Consider the following 20,265-nt stretch of genomic DNA (forward strand, 5'->3'; position numbering starts at 1 on the left):
CTATTTCTTTCACCTTCTCTCCTAGGCGTCAAGAGACCTTCCTCTGAGATAGGATCCTCACCTCCTCGAAAATGGTCCAGGCAGCAGCAGCTGGGTAACTCAGCTCCATTAGCCAATATGTATATAGGGGAGTGAGAGTGGAGATGAAGAGGAAAAACAAACTAGAGACCCCAGACTATACTGGGGTCTCATCTATCAAAGGCACTTTCCTGAATCATGTATTTACTGGCTAGCTGATGTTAAACAGTGACCCAAGAAGACCCCAAACAATAGGGAAAAACCTTTTCTCCAGATTGGCTTTGGGAGGTGGAGTGGTGTCCTGGGACAAGTAGGGGAAATTTATCCTTTTCCCAGAACCTCTCTGTTCCCTTATTCCTCCTGTTCCAGAAAGAACTCTCCAGAGCAGGCTTTAATAACAACTTGAGGTACTAGGAAGTTGACTTATTTCTTCTAGTGACTGGCTTTGTAATATACTACTTTAAAAAAATTAATAATAGTTTTTTATTTTTTTTCAAAATACATGCAAAGATAGTTTTCAGCAATTACCCTTGCAAAATCTTGTGTTCCAAATTTTTCTCCTTTCTTCCCCACCTCCCCCCTCCACTAGGCAGTAAGCATTCCAGTACAGGTTAAACATGTGCAATTCTTCTAAACATTTCCACAATTATCATGCTGCACAAGAAAAATCAGATCAAAAAGGAAAAAAATGAGAAAGAAAAAAACAAGCAAACAAACAACAACAAAAGGTGAAAATTCTATGTTGTGATCCATATTGAGTCCCCATAGTTCTCTTTCTGGATGCAGATGGCAGTTTTCATCACAAGTCTATTGGAATTGACCTGAATCATTTATTGTTGAAAAGAGCCAAATCCATCACAGTTGATGATCACTTAATCTTGTTGCTGTGTACAATGTGTAATACACTATTTTGAAAGATTTTTTCCTTTTTCCCAAATCATCTCCCTCACCCAAGCCTTGAAGACACAATGTTCTTGCTGGGCTTTTCTATAAGAGATTTCCATGGGAAGAGGACCTAGGTAGCTCTCCTTTAAAGACCAGAGCCCCTCCCTGGTATGAGTTGTAGAGAAAGAAATGTTGGGTTAGTCCTAAAACAGAGATATGCTGGTAGATGTTAAACAGCCTGGTCTCCAGAAAAAAAAAATTAAGGTATATATTTTAAAATTAAGTATGTTTATTAACATATTCTTAATTATTTTCTTAAGTCTATACATTCAGTAAAACAATTAAGTCCCAATTTGTAATATTTGCAAAGTCCCAAAGTGGAAATGCTCAGACTAAAACTTTTAACACTTGGCTCTCATGAGCTGGTCAGAGGTGGCTCTGGGACCTTCCTGCGTAAGGGTACCCCAACTGAGATGGGAGCTTTTAGAACTAGGAGTAATAAGTGAAAATCAAAAAGGTGCAAGATGGCCTGCCATCACAGGAAGTCTTTAAGTACAGGCTCAATGATCAGTTGTCAAATGCATTTAATGGGGATTCTTTGGGGCTTTATGAGTTAGACGAGACTTCGTGGCTGCTGAGATTCTTTCCAGCTCTCAAATTCTGTGATTCCATGCAAGCTAATAGAAAGGGAAGAGATTCATTCATTTTCCCTAGACCGCTCTTCTCCTCTGTATCTGTTGCAGAGTCCCATCTTCTTGGGAGGGAGAGGCTGGGGTGGGGGGACCTGAAACTTATCAATTCCCCTCCTTCCCCCACCCCCCTCCCCCGTTTCCCCGACCCTGGATCTCATGCAGAGTTGGTCAGAAAGTATGAGAAGCGCCTGCGGACGTTGTTCCTGAAGAAGTATGAGGATGTACCAGGAAGGACGTCGGGGCAGTGGCAACAATGGCCGTTCTGCTTCAGCCAGACCTATGTGGACCCCGTCGTGCGGCCGGGCAAGGTAGCCTGGCTGAAGGAGGGCCCAGAGAAGTCGCAGGTTGAGACTCTGGCAGAGCCTCTTGAGGTGGAGGATGGGGCTAATTTCAAAGTCCAGGACTTGTTCAGAGGCCAGTCGGGTTCAGGCACCAAGGTGACAGTCCTGCTGGGGAAGCCAGGGACAGGGAAAAGCACGCTGGTGCAGCGTATCTGCCGGAAGTGGGCGCGTGGGGAGCTGGACCGCTTCAGCCAGGTGTTCCTTTTTGAGTTCCGCCAGCTCAACTTGGTGAAGCAGGAGCTGACCCTTCCCCAGCTCCTCTTTGAGGTATATGAGAACCTGGAGGAGGAGCCCGGCGCCGTCTTTCAGCATCTGCAGGAGAACGACCATCAGGTTCTGCTGATCTTTGATGGGCTGGATGAGTGCCTCTTCCCCTGGCCGGGCCGAGGGCCCTGTGCCCGGGATTCCCAAGACCCTTTCCTGTCGCGGCCTGTTGCCAGCCTTTTCTGCAGCCTCTGTAGTGGATCCCTCCTGCCAGGCTGCTGGGTGGTAACCACCTCACGCCCCGGAAAGATCCCAGACTTCCTGCTGGAAACAGCCACATCCGTGTTTGAGGTCTGGGGGTTTGACCAGCTGCGGATTGAGAATTACGTCAACAACTTTTTCCAGGGACTGATCTCCCCAGAGAGGGCCCTGGCCTGCCTCAGGGCCAGTGCCCAGCTCCAGAGCCTGTGCTCCAACCCAGCTCTGTGCTCTATCGCCTGCTTCTGCCTCCACCACCTCCTATGCCAGGACCACACAATTAAGTTCCCCACAACAGTCACCCAGCTCTTTACTCAGATGCTCCATATCTTTGTAGGTCAGAAACAGGGGACCCCTGGAGACAAAGGCACCTGGCTGAGCAAGGACTCCCAGGCCCTGCTGGGCCTTGGAGAACTAGCCTTCAAGGGGCTGAATGAAAAGCAGATAGTCTTCTATCCAGGTCACATCCCTGAGCAGGTGGTGGCCTTTGCAGCCACCTACAACCTCCTGTCCTCCTTCTCAGTCAGGACAGGGACTGGGCAGCGGGACACATGCTATGCCTTTGTCCACTTTAGCCTACAAGAATTCTTTGCAGCCCTGTACCTGATGGTGAGCCCTTCCATAGACAGCAGCAAGCTGCGCCACCACTTCTACCTCAAGTCCAGATGGCCCCTGAGGACTGAAGCTAAGACGGAGCTCCTGGATCGCTTCCACACCTTCTTGTCGGGCTTCTCCTCTCAGACCTATCTGTCCTTCCTGACCCGGTTGTCCCAGCAGGGCAGAGCCTGGGTCAGTACTAAGCAAGCGGCCGTGCGGCAAGTGTTACGGGGCCTGGCCACCCAGAGCCTGACAGGCCCCAAGATGATAGAGCTGTGCCACTGTGTGGGCGAGACTCAGGACCCAGAGCTGATGGGTCAGGCTGGCAGGAGCCTGCCTTTCAGTCTGGACTTCCATAATTTCCCCCTGAACCACAGCGATCTGACCGCCCTGACTTCTCTCATCAACCATGCTCCTGCTTCTATATATCTCAATTTTTCTGGCTGCTCTTTAGAGTCCCAGTGCCTCAATGCCCTAACTGGCTGTGGGAAAATTGAGAGTTTCAGGTGAGTAAGCTATAGAGAAAAATAGAGTATTATGCTGAAACACAGTTTTATGGGAGACACATGGCCTTTGGGGGACTGAGTGCTTGGATGAAGTAGGTCAGTGCAATGGGAGGTATTAAGTTCATGGCCATGGGTATCAAAACTGGGGAGTCACAGACATTATAACCCTAGATAAACGTTTTAAATATATGGATCTTGGCCACAAGTATTGAACATGGGAGCCCTAACTTTGCACCTTGGGTCACATCAGTAAATCTCTCAAAGACTCCAGTTCCTCATCTGCCAAAAGAAGACAGTAAGCTCTGTAGCCTTGGGAATCGAGCTCCAGTGTGGTATGGTAGAAAGAGCTCTGGGCTACAAGTCAGAGAACCTGGGTTCTGGTCCTAGTGCTTACTCACTTGGGGCAAGTCATGAACCATAAAGCAACAAAAATGTAAATTAATATTAGGTATCCATATGGTACAGTGGAAGGAATAAGCCTTTGGAATAAGAGATCCTGGGTCCAAATAACATCTCTGTTGCTTAATATATGTGACCTCAATTTCTTAATATCCCATGCTCTCAGTTTCTTCATCTGTACAATAAAGGGGATGGATTAAATGCTTAAAGATTCCTTCAAGCTTTAGATCTTTGATTCTACAGATTCTCTTGTGAATCTTAGTTCCTTATCATCTATGATTCAATAATTTTATATAATTTTGATCTATATAATTTAATTTATATCTAATGCATTTAATTTATATTCAACTATATAGCTGCAAACTTTTGAACTCTTTCTCACTTTCTTTTTTCTACCTCCTCTAGAGTTAGAAGTAGGAAGTGCAGAGATGCTTTTGCAGAAGCCCTCTCTAAGATATTGCCAACAATGGGAAATCTGAAGAAACTTGAGTGAGTTCTTTTCTTAAAACCCAACTGGCTTCCAGGAGCATATGACATACTCCTCCATCAGACCAGGTCTATTGCTAGACAGGATATGGAGTGTTGTATCAAGAGATTAATTTAAAACTGCCCCCCTGCTCCCCTAGGGAAGAGGAGCACATATTAGGCTCCTCCCTTTCCCTTGTCCTTCAAGCACAGACCTCTTTGGTCTATGGGCAACTCTTATTCTGGTATTCGATCAAGATTCATTCTCTCAATCCCCATCTGAGATCTGTGTCTATATTTCTATAGATTGACTGGAAATAACATCTCAGTTCAAGGCATTGACCATCTGGCACAAGCATTTACAGACTGTCTTCAGCTGGAGGAGATTAAGTAAGTATGGTACAGTGGGATGGTATTAATCCAATCCAAGACTTTGGAAGTGAATGAAATTGTTCTAATTTTTTTCCACCCATCATTGGCTGGCCCAGGATGCCTTTTTCCCATCAAAGCAGTGTAGTCTCCAAAGGGAGTACCATGGTGCCAAAAGTAGTGAGAATGGATCATAGAGGACAATGAGACATATGGAAGAGACAGGAGATTTTTCATTTTTAACCTTGATTTTGTGGCAGGATTTTGGACCATTAAGTCATGTACATCAGGATAGCTTGGATTTCCTTCTCCCCCTGCCCTGTAATCAGGAGGTGAAAGAAGTATGGTAAAAAGGACATTACTTGTACATACACACATATACGTATCATGTGTTTGGGATTGGGCATCTATAGATAGACATGTGGCTAAATATGATGAAAGAAGGAATATATGAAATAGCTTGATGAACTAAATTTGAATACTAGCTTAGACAATCATAAACTATGTGATCCTGGGTAAATCACTTTAATTTTCTGAGCCTCATTTTTTTTTTTTTTTTACAAATAATATAGGGATAAGAATACATTAACTATCTCATGCAGCTGTTATGAGGATGCTAAGATCCCATGAATGAAACTATGAGTGGGTGGTACAAAGTGAGAACAATACCCTTTGAATGCTCTCAAGTATCCAAATCCCCACTCCTTCTATTGACTTATTACCTTATTATTTTTTCTCATCAGATTCAAAGTCAAATGAAATGAGTAAATTCTGAAGTGCTTCATAAATTCTCATAATAAAGAAACCATCTCAGTGATTAATTATCTCTAAGCCTGTGGTTCATGAAAATCAGAGAAACTTTTTCCCAAAAGCGAAACCCTTCAGTGTCAAATTCTGATCTCATAGGCTTAGACAAAAATCAATATTACTGGCCACATAATTTGGGCATCCCCTCAATTTCCAATTCTCTACCACCACAAAAAGAATTGCTCTAAATATTTTTGTACAAATACGTCCTTTTCCTTTTTCTTGGATGTCTTTGGGATATAGATCTAATAATGGTATTGCTGTATCAAAGAGTATGTATAGTTTAATAGTTCTAATTCCATTGTTCCAAATTGTTTCCCAGAATGGTTAGATCAGTTTACAGCTCCATCAGCCATGAATTAGTGTCCCAGTTTTCTCACATGCCTATCCATGCATTTTTACTCTTTGTCATGTTAGTCATTCTTGTAAGTATGAAGTGGTATCTTAGAATTGTTTGAATTTGCATTTCTGATCAATAATTATTTAGAGTATTGTTATATGACTATAGATACCTTTGATTTCTTTGTCTGAAAAAAGGTTCATATCCTTTGACCATTTAACTATTGGAGAATGACTTGTATTTTTGTAAAATTTATTCAGTTCTCTATATATTTGAGAAATGAAGCTTTTATCAGAAATACATGTTGCAAATTTTCTGCTTTCCTTATAATCTTGATTGTATTTGTTTTGTTTGTGCAAAAGCTTTTAGATTTTATATAATCAAAATTATCTATTTTGTATTTTGTAATCCTTTTATATAGTCTTTACTCCTAAATTCTTCTCTCATCCATAAATCTGACACATAAATAATTCCATGCTTTTTTGATTTGCTTATGGTGTTGCCCTTCATGTGATCTTGGTAGATGGTCTGAGATATTGATCTATACCTAGTTTCTGTCACACTGTTTTTCAGTTTTTCCAGTAGTTTGTGTGTGTGTGTGTCAAATAAGGTTTTGTTCCAAGAACTTGGATTTTTGGATTTATCATATACTAGATTATTATGATCATCATAATGTAACTTGTATCTCATCATAATGTAATTTGTACGTAATCTGTTCCATTGATCCAACACTATTTCTTAGCCAATACCAGATTACTTTGATAATTACAACTTTATGATACAGTTTTGAGATCTGGTATGGCTAGACCAACCTTATTTGCATTTTTTCCATTGATTTCTTTTACATACTTAAACTTGTGTTTTTCCAGATGAATTTTGTTGTTATTTTTTTCTAGTACTATAAAATAATTTTCTGATAGTTTGGCATGGCAGTGAATAAATAGATTAATTTACATAGAATTGTCATTTTTATTATATTGACTTGGCTTACCCATAAATAATTATTACTTTTCCAATTGTTTAGATCTAACTTTATTTGTGTAAAAAATATTTTATAGTTGTGTTCATATAATTCCTAAATTTGTCTTGGCAGGCATAATCTCAAATATTTTATGTTGTTTACAGTTATTAAAAATGGAATTTCTCTTCCTATCTCTTCTTGCTGGATTTTGTTGGTAATATATATGTGTTGATGATTTATGTGAGTTGATTTTATATCCTGAAATTTTGCTAGACTTATTTCAAGTACTTTTAAAATTGATTTTCTAGGATTTTCTAAATATAATGCCATTCCTTTCTATTCCCATTCAGTTTCCTCCAAAGAGCTATAATATCTAGCTTTTTCATAATTTTATTCACCTCCACTACTTTTTTGTTTATTTGTTTTGGTTATGAGAGGAGAAAGGTGAGGTCCCTCACTACTATACTTTTATAATCTATTTCCTCCTATAATTCATTTAACTTCTTTAAAATTTTTGATGCTATTTAGATATCATTTGATGCATTAGTATTGATATAATTTCATTGGCTATGGTACTTTGAGCAAGATATAGTTTCCTTTTTCATCTCTTTTAATTGGAACTATTTTTGCTTTCTTTTTCTGAGATGATGATTACTATCCCTGCTTTCTTTGCCTTAGCTGAAGCATAGTAGATTCTGCTTCAGCCCCTTACCTTTACTCTTGTGAGTATTTCTCTGCTTCAAATGTGTTTCTTGTAAACAATATATTGTAGGATTCTAGTTTTTTAATCAATTCTGTTATCCACTTCTTTTTTATAGGTGAGTTCATCCCATTTACATTTATAGTTGTGATATCTACTTGTATATTATCCTTCATGCTTCTTTTTTGTTTATTTATTCCCACTCCTCTTAGCCCTCACCCTTTCCCTCTTCACAAGTATTTTATTTTTTATCACCACCTTTCCCAATATACTCTCCCATGTAGGGTATCAGTCTCCCCCTTCTCTTATCCCAGTCTTTTTTACTTCCTCATAGGGTAAGATAGATTTGTATATCTAACTGAGTTTATATGGTATTCCCTCTTGGAATTAATTTTGATGAGAATAGGGTTTAAGCTTTGCCTGCCATTCCCACCTCCCATCTTCCCTTCCATTACAAAAGCTCTTAAATGGCTCTTTTATGTGGTATAATTTACCCTATTCAATCTCCTTCCCTCCTTCTTCCAATGTAGTTTTTTTTCATCCCTTTATTTTGTATTTGGGGTATCATCTTATATCCAGACCCTCTCCCTACATATACTCTTTCTAATTGCTTTTACAATAATAAAGTTGTTAAGACTTACAAATATTAACTTGCTATATAGAAATATAAGCAGTTTAACCTTATTGAATTTCTTATGTTTTCTTTTTTCCCCTTTTTTTCTTTTTTATGTTTCCCATGAGTCTGGTATTTGGAAGTCAGTTTTTTTTATTCAGTTCTGACCTTTTAATTAGAAATGCTTTAAAGTCCTATATCACATCAAATATCCACTTCCCTCCAACTGATTATATTAATTTTTGTTGGGTAGATAATTTTTGGTTATAATCCTTACTCTTCTGATTTATCATATTCTAAGCCCTCTGCTTCTTTAATGTGGAAGCTGTCAAATCCTGTGTAATTTCTACTGTAGATCTTACAATATTTAGATTTTTTTTTCTTTTTGGTTGCTTGCAATATTTTCTCTTTGAACAGTAAACTCTAGAATTTGGCTATGATGATCCTGGGAGTTTTCATTTTGGAATCTCTTTCAGAGGGGTGATAAGTGGATTCTTTCCATTTCTGTTTTGCCATCTGGTTCTAATATATCAAGACAGTTTTTTAATATAATATTTTGAAAGGTTTTGTCCAGGATTTTTTAAAATTGATGATGGCTTTCAGGCAGTCCAGTAATTCTTATATTATCTCATCTGAAAGTATTTTCTAAGACAGTTATTTTTCTAGTGAGAAATTTCACATTTTCTTCTTTTTAATTTTTTTTTATTTTATTGTGTTTTGATGGCTCATGGAATCATTATTTTCCACTCTTTCAATTCTGTCTCTGTTTGGCATTCATCTTCTGTCTTTTTAGTCTTCTTATACCTTACTCCTCCATGTACTCTTCGATCTAGTGACACTAATGTTCTGGCTATTCCACACTCTCTCTCAGTTCCCAGTATCTTCTCTGGATGTCTTCCATTCCTAAAACACTCTCCTTCTTCATTCCAACTACAGACCTCCCTGATTTCCTTTAAATCCTAGATAAATGTTTATTGATTGACTAAAGCACTATATAGATATCAGCTGTTGTTATTATAAGCTCCCACCAGTATATTTATGCAAATTTATAGTGGCATTTTTAAAAAGTTGGTTGGAAAATGATGGCCCAGGAAATACAATAATGATCATAACTAACATAGGTCATGGAGCTTTGGACTTTTCAAAGTGTTTTTGCATCCATATCTCAATTGATCCTTACAACAGTACTTCAGAACAATTGGGGGAAGAGTCATTGCTTCTCCTCAATAGAAGAAAAGACTGAGGCTCAGTGAGAAGTGACTGGCTTAGAATCCCAGAGCTGCTTGGTAACAGAAATCAGACTAGAATCCTGACCTCATGATGCCTTTCTGGCCTTGCCTCACTTAGCCACTAGACAGATCCCTGCTGCTCAGTGATCCTACCTGATTTAAGCAACAGAAAAGTCTAGAACTTAAGATTCTGGTCCTTTTATCCTGTGGGCCAGCTGTGAGGCTCCTGAGAAATGAGATAAGGAGCCATCAGTAGAAAATCTCCCACTAAAAAGAAGAGAATGCTGAGTCAAACATAACTGACAGAGGGAGAAGCAAAGCACAGGGGAGAGAGGCTGGGTAGGTGGGCAAATCACCTGCATTCCCTGGGCCTCATGTCTTGTATTGAAAGAGTTATGGTTATTGTCCATCTCTTCTGAGCTTGGCAGAGTGCTCTGTGATACTCAATAAGGAGAATCCCAGGATCAGATAGCCCCAAGATAATGTGTCATATTTCAGTTTGCAAGACAACAGATTGAATGATTCTTCATGTCTAAAGATCATCACGATCCTTCATAAGATGCAACGGTTACAGAAAATTGAGTAAGTATGCTACTACCAACTCATTTTAGACCTACATAGATGAAGCTTCTCTTTACCAGCTTGTTCTGGTCTCTCTTTGCTCTCCACCAATTATCATAAGTTCCTGAAAGTCCCCTAGAATCATTCTGGTAAAACCGAGGCACCACTAGGATTTGACACTGAATCCTGAGGCAGGATTCTGGACTCAGTGAACCATGCCTCAGGATCAGATCTCAAGAGCAGGGTACAGGCAGATGTGTCTTAAATCAAAGGGTGTGTATAGAGATTATAGTGAAGGGGGTATGCAAAGTTCACATAAGATAGCTAATGCATCATGTTTAACCTATATTGGATTGCTGTCTAGGAGAGGAGGGAGGGATAGGGAAGGGAAAGAGAAAAATTCAGAACACCAGGTTTTGCAAAGGTAAATGTTGGAAACTGTGCATGCAATTGGAAAAATAAAAGACCATTTTAAAAAAAGATAATTAATGCATTAAGATGAGAAGGTGGAAACAGAGATGGGAGGAAAAAATGATACTGGGAAGTTGGGACTGGGAAGAACTTCTATTCTGGTTGTCCATTCTTTGAAAAGCTCATCTGACACCTTGATTCTCTGCCTCAAATTTACAGCTTAAGCCAAAATGCAGTTTCTGTCCAGACAGTCCTGGCCCTGGCAAAGGAAGCAGTTTCTTATCCCCGAGTCACCACCTTGGAGATTAGGTGAGCCAGTGGTCTCAGCCAAAGATCACCTTCAGAGATGGGGCAAAAGGGCCAAGGAGAAGTAAAAGGGCCAGAGGATGGAGGCGAGGGAGAAAGTGGTCAGGGATCTCTGAGGATGCAACATGCGGCTCCTCAAGTTTCATATGCTTGGGCTTGAACCTCAAGGATGACAAGGTTGATCACTCAGGTGCACAGTGAGGAGTTTCTTCATACCAGCTCTGGTGGTACAGAGCAATCAGAAAGACCTGAATTCAAATCTGACCTCAGATACTTAACTAGCAGTGTGACCCTAGGCACTGTTTGCCTCAGTTTTCTCCTCTATGAAATGCAAATAATAATAGTACCTACCACCTCCCATGTGAGAATCAAATCAAAATCAAATATAATTGTGAAGTACTTAGCACAGTAAACCTTATATTGATATTAATTATTATTTTTTCTGTGTGCTTGTGGACTGCCAGCCTAATGCAGCCTTTATTCTTCCTCTCTTATTTCCTTTTTATAGGCAAGCACAAATGATCCTTCTCTTCTTTGTATCTTCGGGAAAGGCTCTGGAAATGCAAAGGTAAGACGAGGGCATGGATAAATCTGTCATGGCTTTTCCAGGTGACTGCAGGCCTCAATTAGCCTTAACCTTCAAGAGGCTTTGTGTACTTTGGGAAAACCATGAAAAATAGTTATGTGGTATATGGAAGGGCACTGGACCTAAGGTCAGAAGGTTCAAATCCTGCCTGTGCTATGTCTCCGTGTGACTTCAGAGAATTCAGCCCTGCACCTCAGTTTCCTCAACTATAAAATGAGAGGATTAGGCCACGCTTTTTAGTCTGGAATCTATATAGCCTATTTTAACTAATGCATTAATTACAAGTGATCCTTACATTTTTTTATTAAAGCAATTAACAAGACTTCTTGATAAAACTGTTAGTTGGTAAATGCATGTTTCAAACTAGTCTAAGTTGAAAAGTAATAAAAAGGGCATTTCTGTGAAACTCATTCTGATTCAAATTTTTCACTAATTCTGGCTGGCTTTAATTACAAATTAGCTAAATTAGCAAATTATTCTAAGTTAGCAAATGCTGACTATACCTAGCAATTGAATGAGAGCTTGGATAAAACTTTGAGTAAAGAAAGCTCATAAAATTATAAGTCCATTTGGAACACCTGAAGCTATTCCAAGGCTTTATTCCAAGAGTAAACATGGAAGAAATTCCCAATTCATTCAGCTGAGGAATCCCTGAGCTATCCCTGAGGAGCTGTGGGGTCCCAGGTTCATGATTTAATCTTGACTTTGTTTTCACACTTCTGAAATAAGAGAAATGGATGAGATAATATCTATATTCTCTTCTGTCTCTGATGGGGCTGTGATAAACAATAGCACTGATTTTTCTTACCTTTTTTGTGAAGGGGAATTTATCAGAATCAGAGAAAGATTTACAATCCATTTCAATTTACAAGGCTTTTTGTAGTTCTTCTGGTTTTATCACCTCTCATAGTTAGTGGTAGACTTGTTTCACTTCTTCTACTTGATGGACAGGGATTATCTTTATATTTCTGACACAAGAGTCTGACACTCAATAATGTCTGGTTGACTACAGGAAGTGACTGAAGCAAAACTGTTCATTGAAGTGGTCCTTGAGGGAAGGGAAAAAGAAGGAAACTGAGCATTTGTTAAGAAGGAGCTTATAACAAATGACCTCAGTTTTCTCAGTAAAGCATAAGGCACCAAATCCTCTGCCAACAGGAAAAGGGCAAGAGATTTGCGTGAAGAAGCATGGAGGAAAACAGGAAAGGATTGGCAAGTAGAAGTGAGGGACCAGTTGGGATTGGCCAACATTAGCTTGGGATTGGCCCCAGTCTTAACCATGGTTACATGATTTCCTCTAGAAGTATATGAGGGACTGCTACTGAGGGCATATAAGTAATGACAAGGTTTCTGTGGCATGAGATCAAAGATAATGCACCATAATAATTAGCTATGTAAATGCAAGCAGTTATTATAGTAGTGTTAACAGCAATATTACTACTGCTATACTCAGAAAATCCATTCTAGCCACTTTCTACAGTCCTGCAGCTTTTAACCACTATCTTTATTAGATCTCAGTGTTTTAATTTTCTCCCTTGGACACCAATATGAACTTGAAAATTACTGTAATTATTTATAGCAGATATCCTGGCAAGTTGGCAGATTGGAATACAACCTGGACTATTTTGTTTAATGCTTTCTGCCTTCTAGAAGGTATTTTAAAAATGTTTCTTTTCCTTTGGCATCTTGGGTTTCTTTTCTTTAGATCCCAGAATGTGAAGAAAAATGAGCCTTCAGATAAAATTGTGACTCAAGACAGAAAGCTAACATTCAGGTAAGAAGGGTGAAAACTGGAACTATTGATAATTCAAGAATCATTGATTTTATCAGCATATACATTCTTTTTACAAAGGACTTCAGTGTTTCCATACCTTAGTATGTGGTCTTAGTAGCTGATTTCTCAGACAGGAGAAAAGTGGTACCTTTGGGAGGAGTCACATAGGAAAGGGATTTGGGTGGAGGAGGGTATACTACACAAAGTTGTCTGGACTCAGTGAGGTATGAGTAGTGAGGAACCAGTTCTTGTGTGGCTTGTTTTAGCTCAGAAAAGGAATAGATCATTTCCATCTGGTTTGCTAGGGTACTTTCATCAGTCTATGTCCCTTTCCTTTCTCACTTCTCCCTCCATATCACCAGGCTTCAGAAATGCAACCTTGCTGTCCACCATGCAAAGGAGATAGCTGAGATGCTCAAACACAGGCCCTACTTGGAAGAAGTGGAGTAAGTATAACCCCCTAGCTCTGATTTCATGGACCCCAAATGACTGAGTGAGATTGGGAGGTAGGAGAAAAAGATCAGGAGGATGGGGAGAAGCAGAGGGATTGTTATAATGGCAAAGGAGGTAGATGTCCAGGGATTCCAAGGTTTGAGGGGGGCTAGACATCCATTGGGCATTATAGATTATACTGTAGACAAGAGAATGACATTAGATGGCTGGCCCTAGAGGTACTTTTGCTCCAAGGTTTTTGATCCAGATCACAGGAAAGGATGAGCAAATAGCTGTGTCTGAGCAGATGATGTGTGTGGGTAGTAGCCTGGTTCCCAGCTAAGTGAGAATATTTCACCTGAGAATCTAGAGCTTTAGATTAGTGGCAAATTAGGCACATTTCTCAGCTAGAAGAGAAGGGGAGGAGATGGGAAAGAGGAAGGTGAAGAAGGAGTAGAATACAGTTCTCCCTGCTTTTCCAGACTCTAATACTCTTATCTCTCTCTACACTTTAACAGCATCCTCCCTGAGTCAAGGTGGAACAACTTTCCAGCAAAAAAGTAGACAGATTCCCAAATGATTTGTTTGGAAGCTTGGGGGGAGAAGGAAGGGGAAAGTATAGGTCACCAGAGGTGGTTTTTTAGAGTAGGTGCAGTACCATGTTATGTCAGGAGGGGTAGAACTTAAAATGATCACAAACATGAGTCTCATTCTTTTCTCAGGAAGAATACAGTCTGGGGGCAAAAGAGAGAATACTTTTCCAGATAATTAACTCTGACCCAATTTCTTGCCTTTCCTTTTTAGACTAGGACATAGGAGGAGGGGAAAAGTGATCAAATAGAACCTAGGTGCTACTACGTCAATCTGTTCCAGACAGAGAGTAAATCTTCCCAACTCTATTTGGGACCCCTGGGATAGATAGAAAAGTTGTGGCTACAGGGAAGATGAACATATGGTTCCAAGTCCCTCAGCCTTCCCCACTATGAAGGCACTAACTACTTCTCTGTTTTCTGTGTCTCAGTTTATCAGGAAACCATTTGGAAGATGAAGGCTGCCGGGAGTTAGCAGAGGCCCTACCTGATTTGCAGATTGCCAAACAGTTTAAGTAGGTCCCAAGCCAAGTTCTATAATGGGGAGCAGAAGATACTGAAAAAAATATAGTAGGGAACCACGTGGCTTGCAAGGATCCTTGGTCAGGAACAGAGTGTGCAATTAAAATATATAATTCACAATATCTGTTCTTTGCTGTCATCACACAATGAAATAACCTTAAAAGTCATCAGGAGAACTAATGGATAAGCTTCGATAAAGGTCATAGCTGAAAGGTCCATTAGAAATCATATATTCCTCCATTTCCAGAAAAGGAAAATGAAGCTTAGAGAAGGGAAAGAGCATTCCTAAGAGCTACAAGAAAGGGTATATGGGGGGAGGAGAGAAGGGAGGGAATGGAGGGAGTATAGCTAAGGAAGGACATGGAGGTATAAGTGATATTGATGCCAGAAAAGAAATCTTCAAAGAATCCCTTTAAAAATGCATAGAAGCAAGCAGAAATAAGTTCAGAAAGGGATACAGACAAGCAGGGCAGAGGTGGAACTAACACATTAAATCTGAATTATTTAAAAAGAAGCACCGTTGGAGCACAGTGGAGATGAATAATTTCCTATGAAATACTCCTTTTCTATTCTTTCGTGTGTGTGTGTGTGTAGAAATGTTCATGTTTCCAGTGTTTGTCCAGTTCATAGTTTTAAAAAGAAAAAAAATTAAGATCACTTAGATTTGGCAACCAAGTTTAAGCTAGAATGCAAGTATCTTGCTTCCTAGTCCAATATTCTTTCTACTACACTAAACTGTCTTCATATCGAGTTCCAATGGTCTAGCCTTAGACACTTAATAACTTTGTGACCCAAAACAAGTCATTTAACCCCTTTCTGCCTCAGTTTCTTCATCTGTAAAATGGGAATGATCACACCTACATGATAATCATTGTGAGGATCAAATGAGATAATATTTGTAAAGCACTTTGCAATTATTATATGTGTGTTTATCTGTATGTATACTAGCTCTTGTTTTTGCTACCTCTGCCCAAATTCTCACCATTCATTCATTTGGTGAAGAAACATTCAAGATGAGAAGCCACAGTTCCGATGAAGAAGATATAGGAGCTGCATTGAGCTGCAGGCTTAATATGAGTTAATAGCATGGCACCCAAGGCTGAATTAAAAGAGATGAAACATCCAAAGTGAGAAGGGCAATCATTCCTGTGTCCTCTGCCCTGGTCAGAACTGGATTTGGAGTTGGGATCCAGTTCTGTATAGAACATTGTAAAATCAGTGAGAAAACTAGACCACATGCCGAGGAGGGTACTGAGGGTACTGGAAGCCATCCAATAGGAAGTTCAATCAAAGGAATTGGGGTTGATTAGCCAGAAGAAGAGAAGATTTAGAGAGGATCATAACTAGCCTCAAGTATTTGAAGGGACTCTTGTCAAAGAGGGATTAATTAGATTTGCTTTTTACAAAAGAAAAAAGCAGGAGCAGAATTGGCAGAAAAATAGACCAAGTTTGATAGATGATATGTATATGTTGCAGAAATATACATGTGTGTATGATGTGTATATGAATACATGTATTTTGTGTAAACATACACATTGTATATGTGTGTGCATATGTAAATTGTGTGTGTTTGTGTGTAAATTCCTAACAGTTATTCATAAGGACAGCGGGCTGCCTCTGGAAGTAATGGGCTTCCTCTCACTGGAGGTCTTCAGGAGAAGGCTGGATAACTATTTACTTAACAGAGACTACTACTCAGGTGCCAGTTGAGCTAGAGGGTATCTGAGGTCCCTCGAAACTTTCGATGAATTTTCTAAGCACCTGCTACAGGACTTTCTGTAATATAGTTAGTTATGCAAGGGAAAATAAATCAGAAGTTCTGCTTTCAAGGAACTCACAATCCAACCTGGAACATTTTCTGCTAGGTGGCTATAGCCATAGAGAGGGGTTAGGATGGGAGGGAGGGCTTGCCCAGTGCACTGAGGAGAGCCAAATGGGGAGACAGACTAGACACTTCCAGAAAACAAGCCATAAGGTTCATGTAATAAGAGCCCATTTTCTTCTTGGGCCAGTTCAGTCTGTGCTTCTGTAAACTAGGAGGTGCTTTCAGCAGAGGAGCTGGGGACCATTTCTGTGTTCTCTTTTGCAGCATCAGTGATAATGGGCTGTCTGAGTCCGGGGTGTATTACTTGCTGACTTCAGCCAATGCCTGCAAGAATGTGATGGAGCTAGATATCAGGTAACGTGAGCCCAGTTGGGGGACAACTTCAGTCTTTCCCATCCCTCCCAATGGCCAAGGAATCTCTTTTTTCAGGGCAGGGTCATGTCTACTAGACCACCCCTTCCAGTATGGTTAAAACCTGCCTTAGAGGTGATGTCATCCAACTCCTCAAATTTTAGAGGTGAGGAAATTCATCCAAGGCTACAAGGCAGCAAGTAAACCCCAAACCAGCAGAAAAGAATAAATTTGTCACTTGCTACCTAGGTGACCTTTTACAAATCACTTGAGCCTTATTTTCCTTATCTGTAAAATGGGGACTGGGTAAATGAGGCAGTCTCTAAGTTTCCTTCCACCTCTTCCTCTGTGATCCTGTCCTCTCACTTTACATATTCTTTCTTTCCTCTTTCTTAATCTGCTCGACTTCTTCTGTCTTAGGCTTTGGATCCCACATTGATTTGTCTGGGACATGTTGTTGATGACTGAACAAGCCTCACATTATTCTTAGCACATGGCTTTCTATATAGAACCTGCTTTAAGCAGACTCGATTGAGGTATTTGAAAATCTAAATTCACACAATAGATATATTAGAACATGATGTTTCACAGTTTCTCTTGGACTTTCAGAAGAGGATAGTATTCACAAAAATTTGATTTTCAAAAGCTCATCTGTTGTAGAGTGGAACAGCCCCTTTTCTCACAGCTAGTTTCAGACCATGAGTCATGACTATCTGTAATTAGAACAAAGAGACCCATAGCTGAGAAAGTCATCCATAAAGGATTGGGATGCAGGGGAAAGAGGCAAAATCTTAACTTCTGAGGACTGAACCAAAGGAAATGCCTAAATACTTGAGAGATTTTTTAAAATACATTTTATTGATGTCTCTTGTTTTCATGTTATCTACATTTTCCATCATATTAATTCCTCTAAGATCTATCCCTTACAACAAAAAATAAAAAAGTCTCATAGAACTAACTAGCATATTAGAAAAGATGTGTTATAATGCAGTATTCCTAACCTATAATCCCCTACTTTAGCAATGAAGCCAAACTTGGTCATTATAATATTATAGCATTCAGTTTTACTATTTGCTGTTATTTTTATTCCCATTTACATTGTTGTAGTCATCAGGTATATGTTTTCCTGGTACTGTTTACTTCACTTTGCGTCAGTTCATAAATCTTTCCATGCTTCTTTGCATTCAGCATTTCCTTTATTTCTTACAGAACAAGAATAGTCATGATAGTCATGTGAGGTATCACTGAGTTAGAGAGCATCTACTTTGTTTCCAGTTTTTGGCTACCACCAAAAGTGCCACTATAAATATTTTAGTGTATGCGACATCTTTTTTTTTTTTTTTTTTTTTTTTTTTTTTGTCATTGATCTTGGGGAATATACCTAATAGTGAAATCATTGAATCAAAGGATATAGACATATTAGTCACTATTCTCACATAATTTCAAATACTTGCTGGATTTAAGTTAATTATAAAGAACTTTCCTGAGACCATGAGCTAGTTGAGCGATTAAGGATCAAAGAAGTATTTAAGAATCATTGTCTTGGAAATTGAGGGGATATCCATCAAATGGGGAATGACCAAACAAGTTGTGGGATATGATTGTGATGGAATACTACTGTGCTATAAGAAATGATGAGCAGGGGCAGCTAGTTGGCTCAGTGGATAGAACACCACTCCTGAAGTCAAGAAGACCTGAGTGCAAATCTAGTCTCAGACACTTAATACTTCCTGGCTGTGTGACCCTGGGCAAGTCACTTAACCCCAATTGCCTCAGGGCGGGGGGGGGGGAATGATTAGCAGGTTGATTTTAGAAAAATATGGAAAGACTTACATGAAATAATGAAGAGTAAAGTGAGCAGAACCTAGAGAATGCTGCATACAGTAAAAGCAATATTGTTTGAATAATAACTGTGAATGACTAAGCTATTCTATTATAAATATTCAGACCAACTATAAAGAACCTATGAAGAAAGATCTTATCCACCTCCAGAAAAGAACTGATAAATAGAAGTATGCAAAGGATATTTTTACATATATATACATTTATATATGTGGGTGTGTACATAAATATATATACATATATATTTATATACACACAGTGTGGGTGTGTGTGAAAAGTTAACCTTTTCTAGTATGGGGCAAAGAGGGAGGGAGGGAGGGAGACAGTCCAGAACTTAAAATGCAATCAAAAATTTTTAGTTTAATTTTTTAAAAAGAATTATAGATTGTTGTAAATAAACTAGCAGTCCCAAATGGAGTCAAGAGGATGATTTAAGATAATCTTTCCAGGTGCCTGCCAGCCCTGAGTTTCTGTGAAAGGCAGTGATTGAATGGGTCTCCTCTCCTCATTCATCTGCTTTCCTTCCTTTTGCAGCCTGAAGAACAAAACTGCTGTCTTCAAATTTGCTGGGGACCAGGAGAAGGATCAAGCCCCACTCGGGTATTGCCCAAATGTTTCGGGACCTGTGACTAGTGCGATTCCTTTTTTATTTGCTTTTGAGTGTGCTGTAGCTGCCCATCTCTGTCCTCGTTTCCATCCCTGGAATAGGGCATGTGGCATCAGAAGGTGCCCACTAAGGGGTGTGTGTGGGGGGTGCACAGATGCTCTCACTCACAGCCCTCACCTTGTACAGCAAGTAGCTTTCCTGCCTCCTGCCTTTTAAAGAGAAATATAGTAAATCCCCCAGCAGACAGGAAGCTCTGAACCTTGGTCATGGAGCGCACGTCCCATTCAGAACAAAGCCATACGGGAAATATGACCACTTCTCTGGTTCAACTTCCTGTTGTCTCTCAAGTCCCACAGTCAAGCCTATGCTGCATGTTCCCTTAGCTAATCAAAAGGGGGAGGGGGGTGAGAGAGGCTACCAGGAGAGGATCAGAGATTCCTAAAACAAGAGTCTCTTCGATGGGAAGATCTTTTGTGTTTTTGGAGCCCAACTTAAGTGAGGTATATACTAAGGAAATTAGGGGAAGTAGGAGCTAAGTCTGCAGGCAGTTTGGGACTAGATCATGGAAGGTTGTAAATGCCTGCTGAAGAGTTGGTGCAAGCCATTTTCTGTGTGTCCTTGCAGAGCTGCAGTTTCAAATCCCCAGCTATCCAGCAACAGCTCTGAGCCAGTTTCATCCCTTTCTGCCAGGGTGATCAGGTAGGACTTTTTTGATTGGTGTAATGTTTCTAATTCTTTATCCTTGTTTTAACAAATCCAGAAGGTAGGTGGGTCACTGGCCAGAATAGAAACCTAGTTCCTCTTCAAGTTTTCATTGAGAAATAGCAGTAACTGAGAAATAGCAGTAACCGAGAAATAACACCTTTTAGCAGGGATGTCGCCAAGGTTATGATTAAACTATCCGTGATGTCTGGGGCCCAAACCACAGGTGCTATCTGCTCTCACTCTGAAGTGATCCCCCTGAGCAAGGTTCTGCCCTGATTCCTCCCAGACCAAACACAATCCTTGCTGCCCTCTAGGGGTGTTCCCTCCTCAGGTGCTCTATGCAACCTTAGAGGGATGGGCCCATTCTGT

At 39.9% G+C, this 20,265-nt stretch overlaps 1 protein-coding gene across 2 annotated transcripts in view; it reads left to right on the forward strand.

The window, feature by feature from the left end:
* NLRC5 (NLR family CARD domain containing 5) overlaps nucleotides 1–20,265 on the forward strand; it is a 99,699-nt gene that overhangs the window by 39,118 nt on the left and 40,316 nt on the right. For both annotated transcript variants that reach the window (XM_023494215.2, XM_012553827.3), the window contains 13 exons: nucleotides 26–94; nucleotides 1,758–3,501; nucleotides 4,306–4,389; nucleotides 4,672–4,755; nucleotides 9,883–9,966; nucleotides 10,576–10,665; nucleotides 11,171–11,230; nucleotides 12,954–13,022; nucleotides 13,385–13,468; nucleotides 14,476–14,559; nucleotides 16,656–16,745; nucleotides 19,119–19,184; nucleotides 19,816–19,890. In XM_023494215.2, coding sequence (XP_023349983.1) covers nucleotides 26–94; nucleotides 1,758–3,501; nucleotides 4,306–4,389; nucleotides 4,672–4,755; nucleotides 9,883–9,966; nucleotides 10,576–10,665; nucleotides 11,171–11,230; nucleotides 12,954–13,022; nucleotides 13,385–13,468; nucleotides 14,476–14,559; nucleotides 16,656–16,745; nucleotides 19,119–19,184; nucleotides 19,816–19,890 — 2,683 coding nt within the window. The remainder of the gene's footprint in view (nucleotides 1–25; nucleotides 95–1,757; nucleotides 3,502–4,305; nucleotides 4,390–4,671; nucleotides 4,756–9,882; nucleotides 9,967–10,575; nucleotides 10,666–11,170; nucleotides 11,231–12,953; nucleotides 13,023–13,384; nucleotides 13,469–14,475; nucleotides 14,560–16,655; nucleotides 16,746–19,118; nucleotides 19,185–19,815; nucleotides 19,891–20,265) is intronic.

This window comes from Sarcophilus harrisii, chromosome 2 (genome assembly GCF_902635505.1).
Source record: "Sarcophilus harrisii chromosome 2, mSarHar1.11, whole genome shotgun sequence".
Lineage (NCBI taxonomy): Eukaryota > Metazoa > Chordata > Mammalia > Dasyuromorphia > Dasyuridae > Sarcophilus > Sarcophilus harrisii.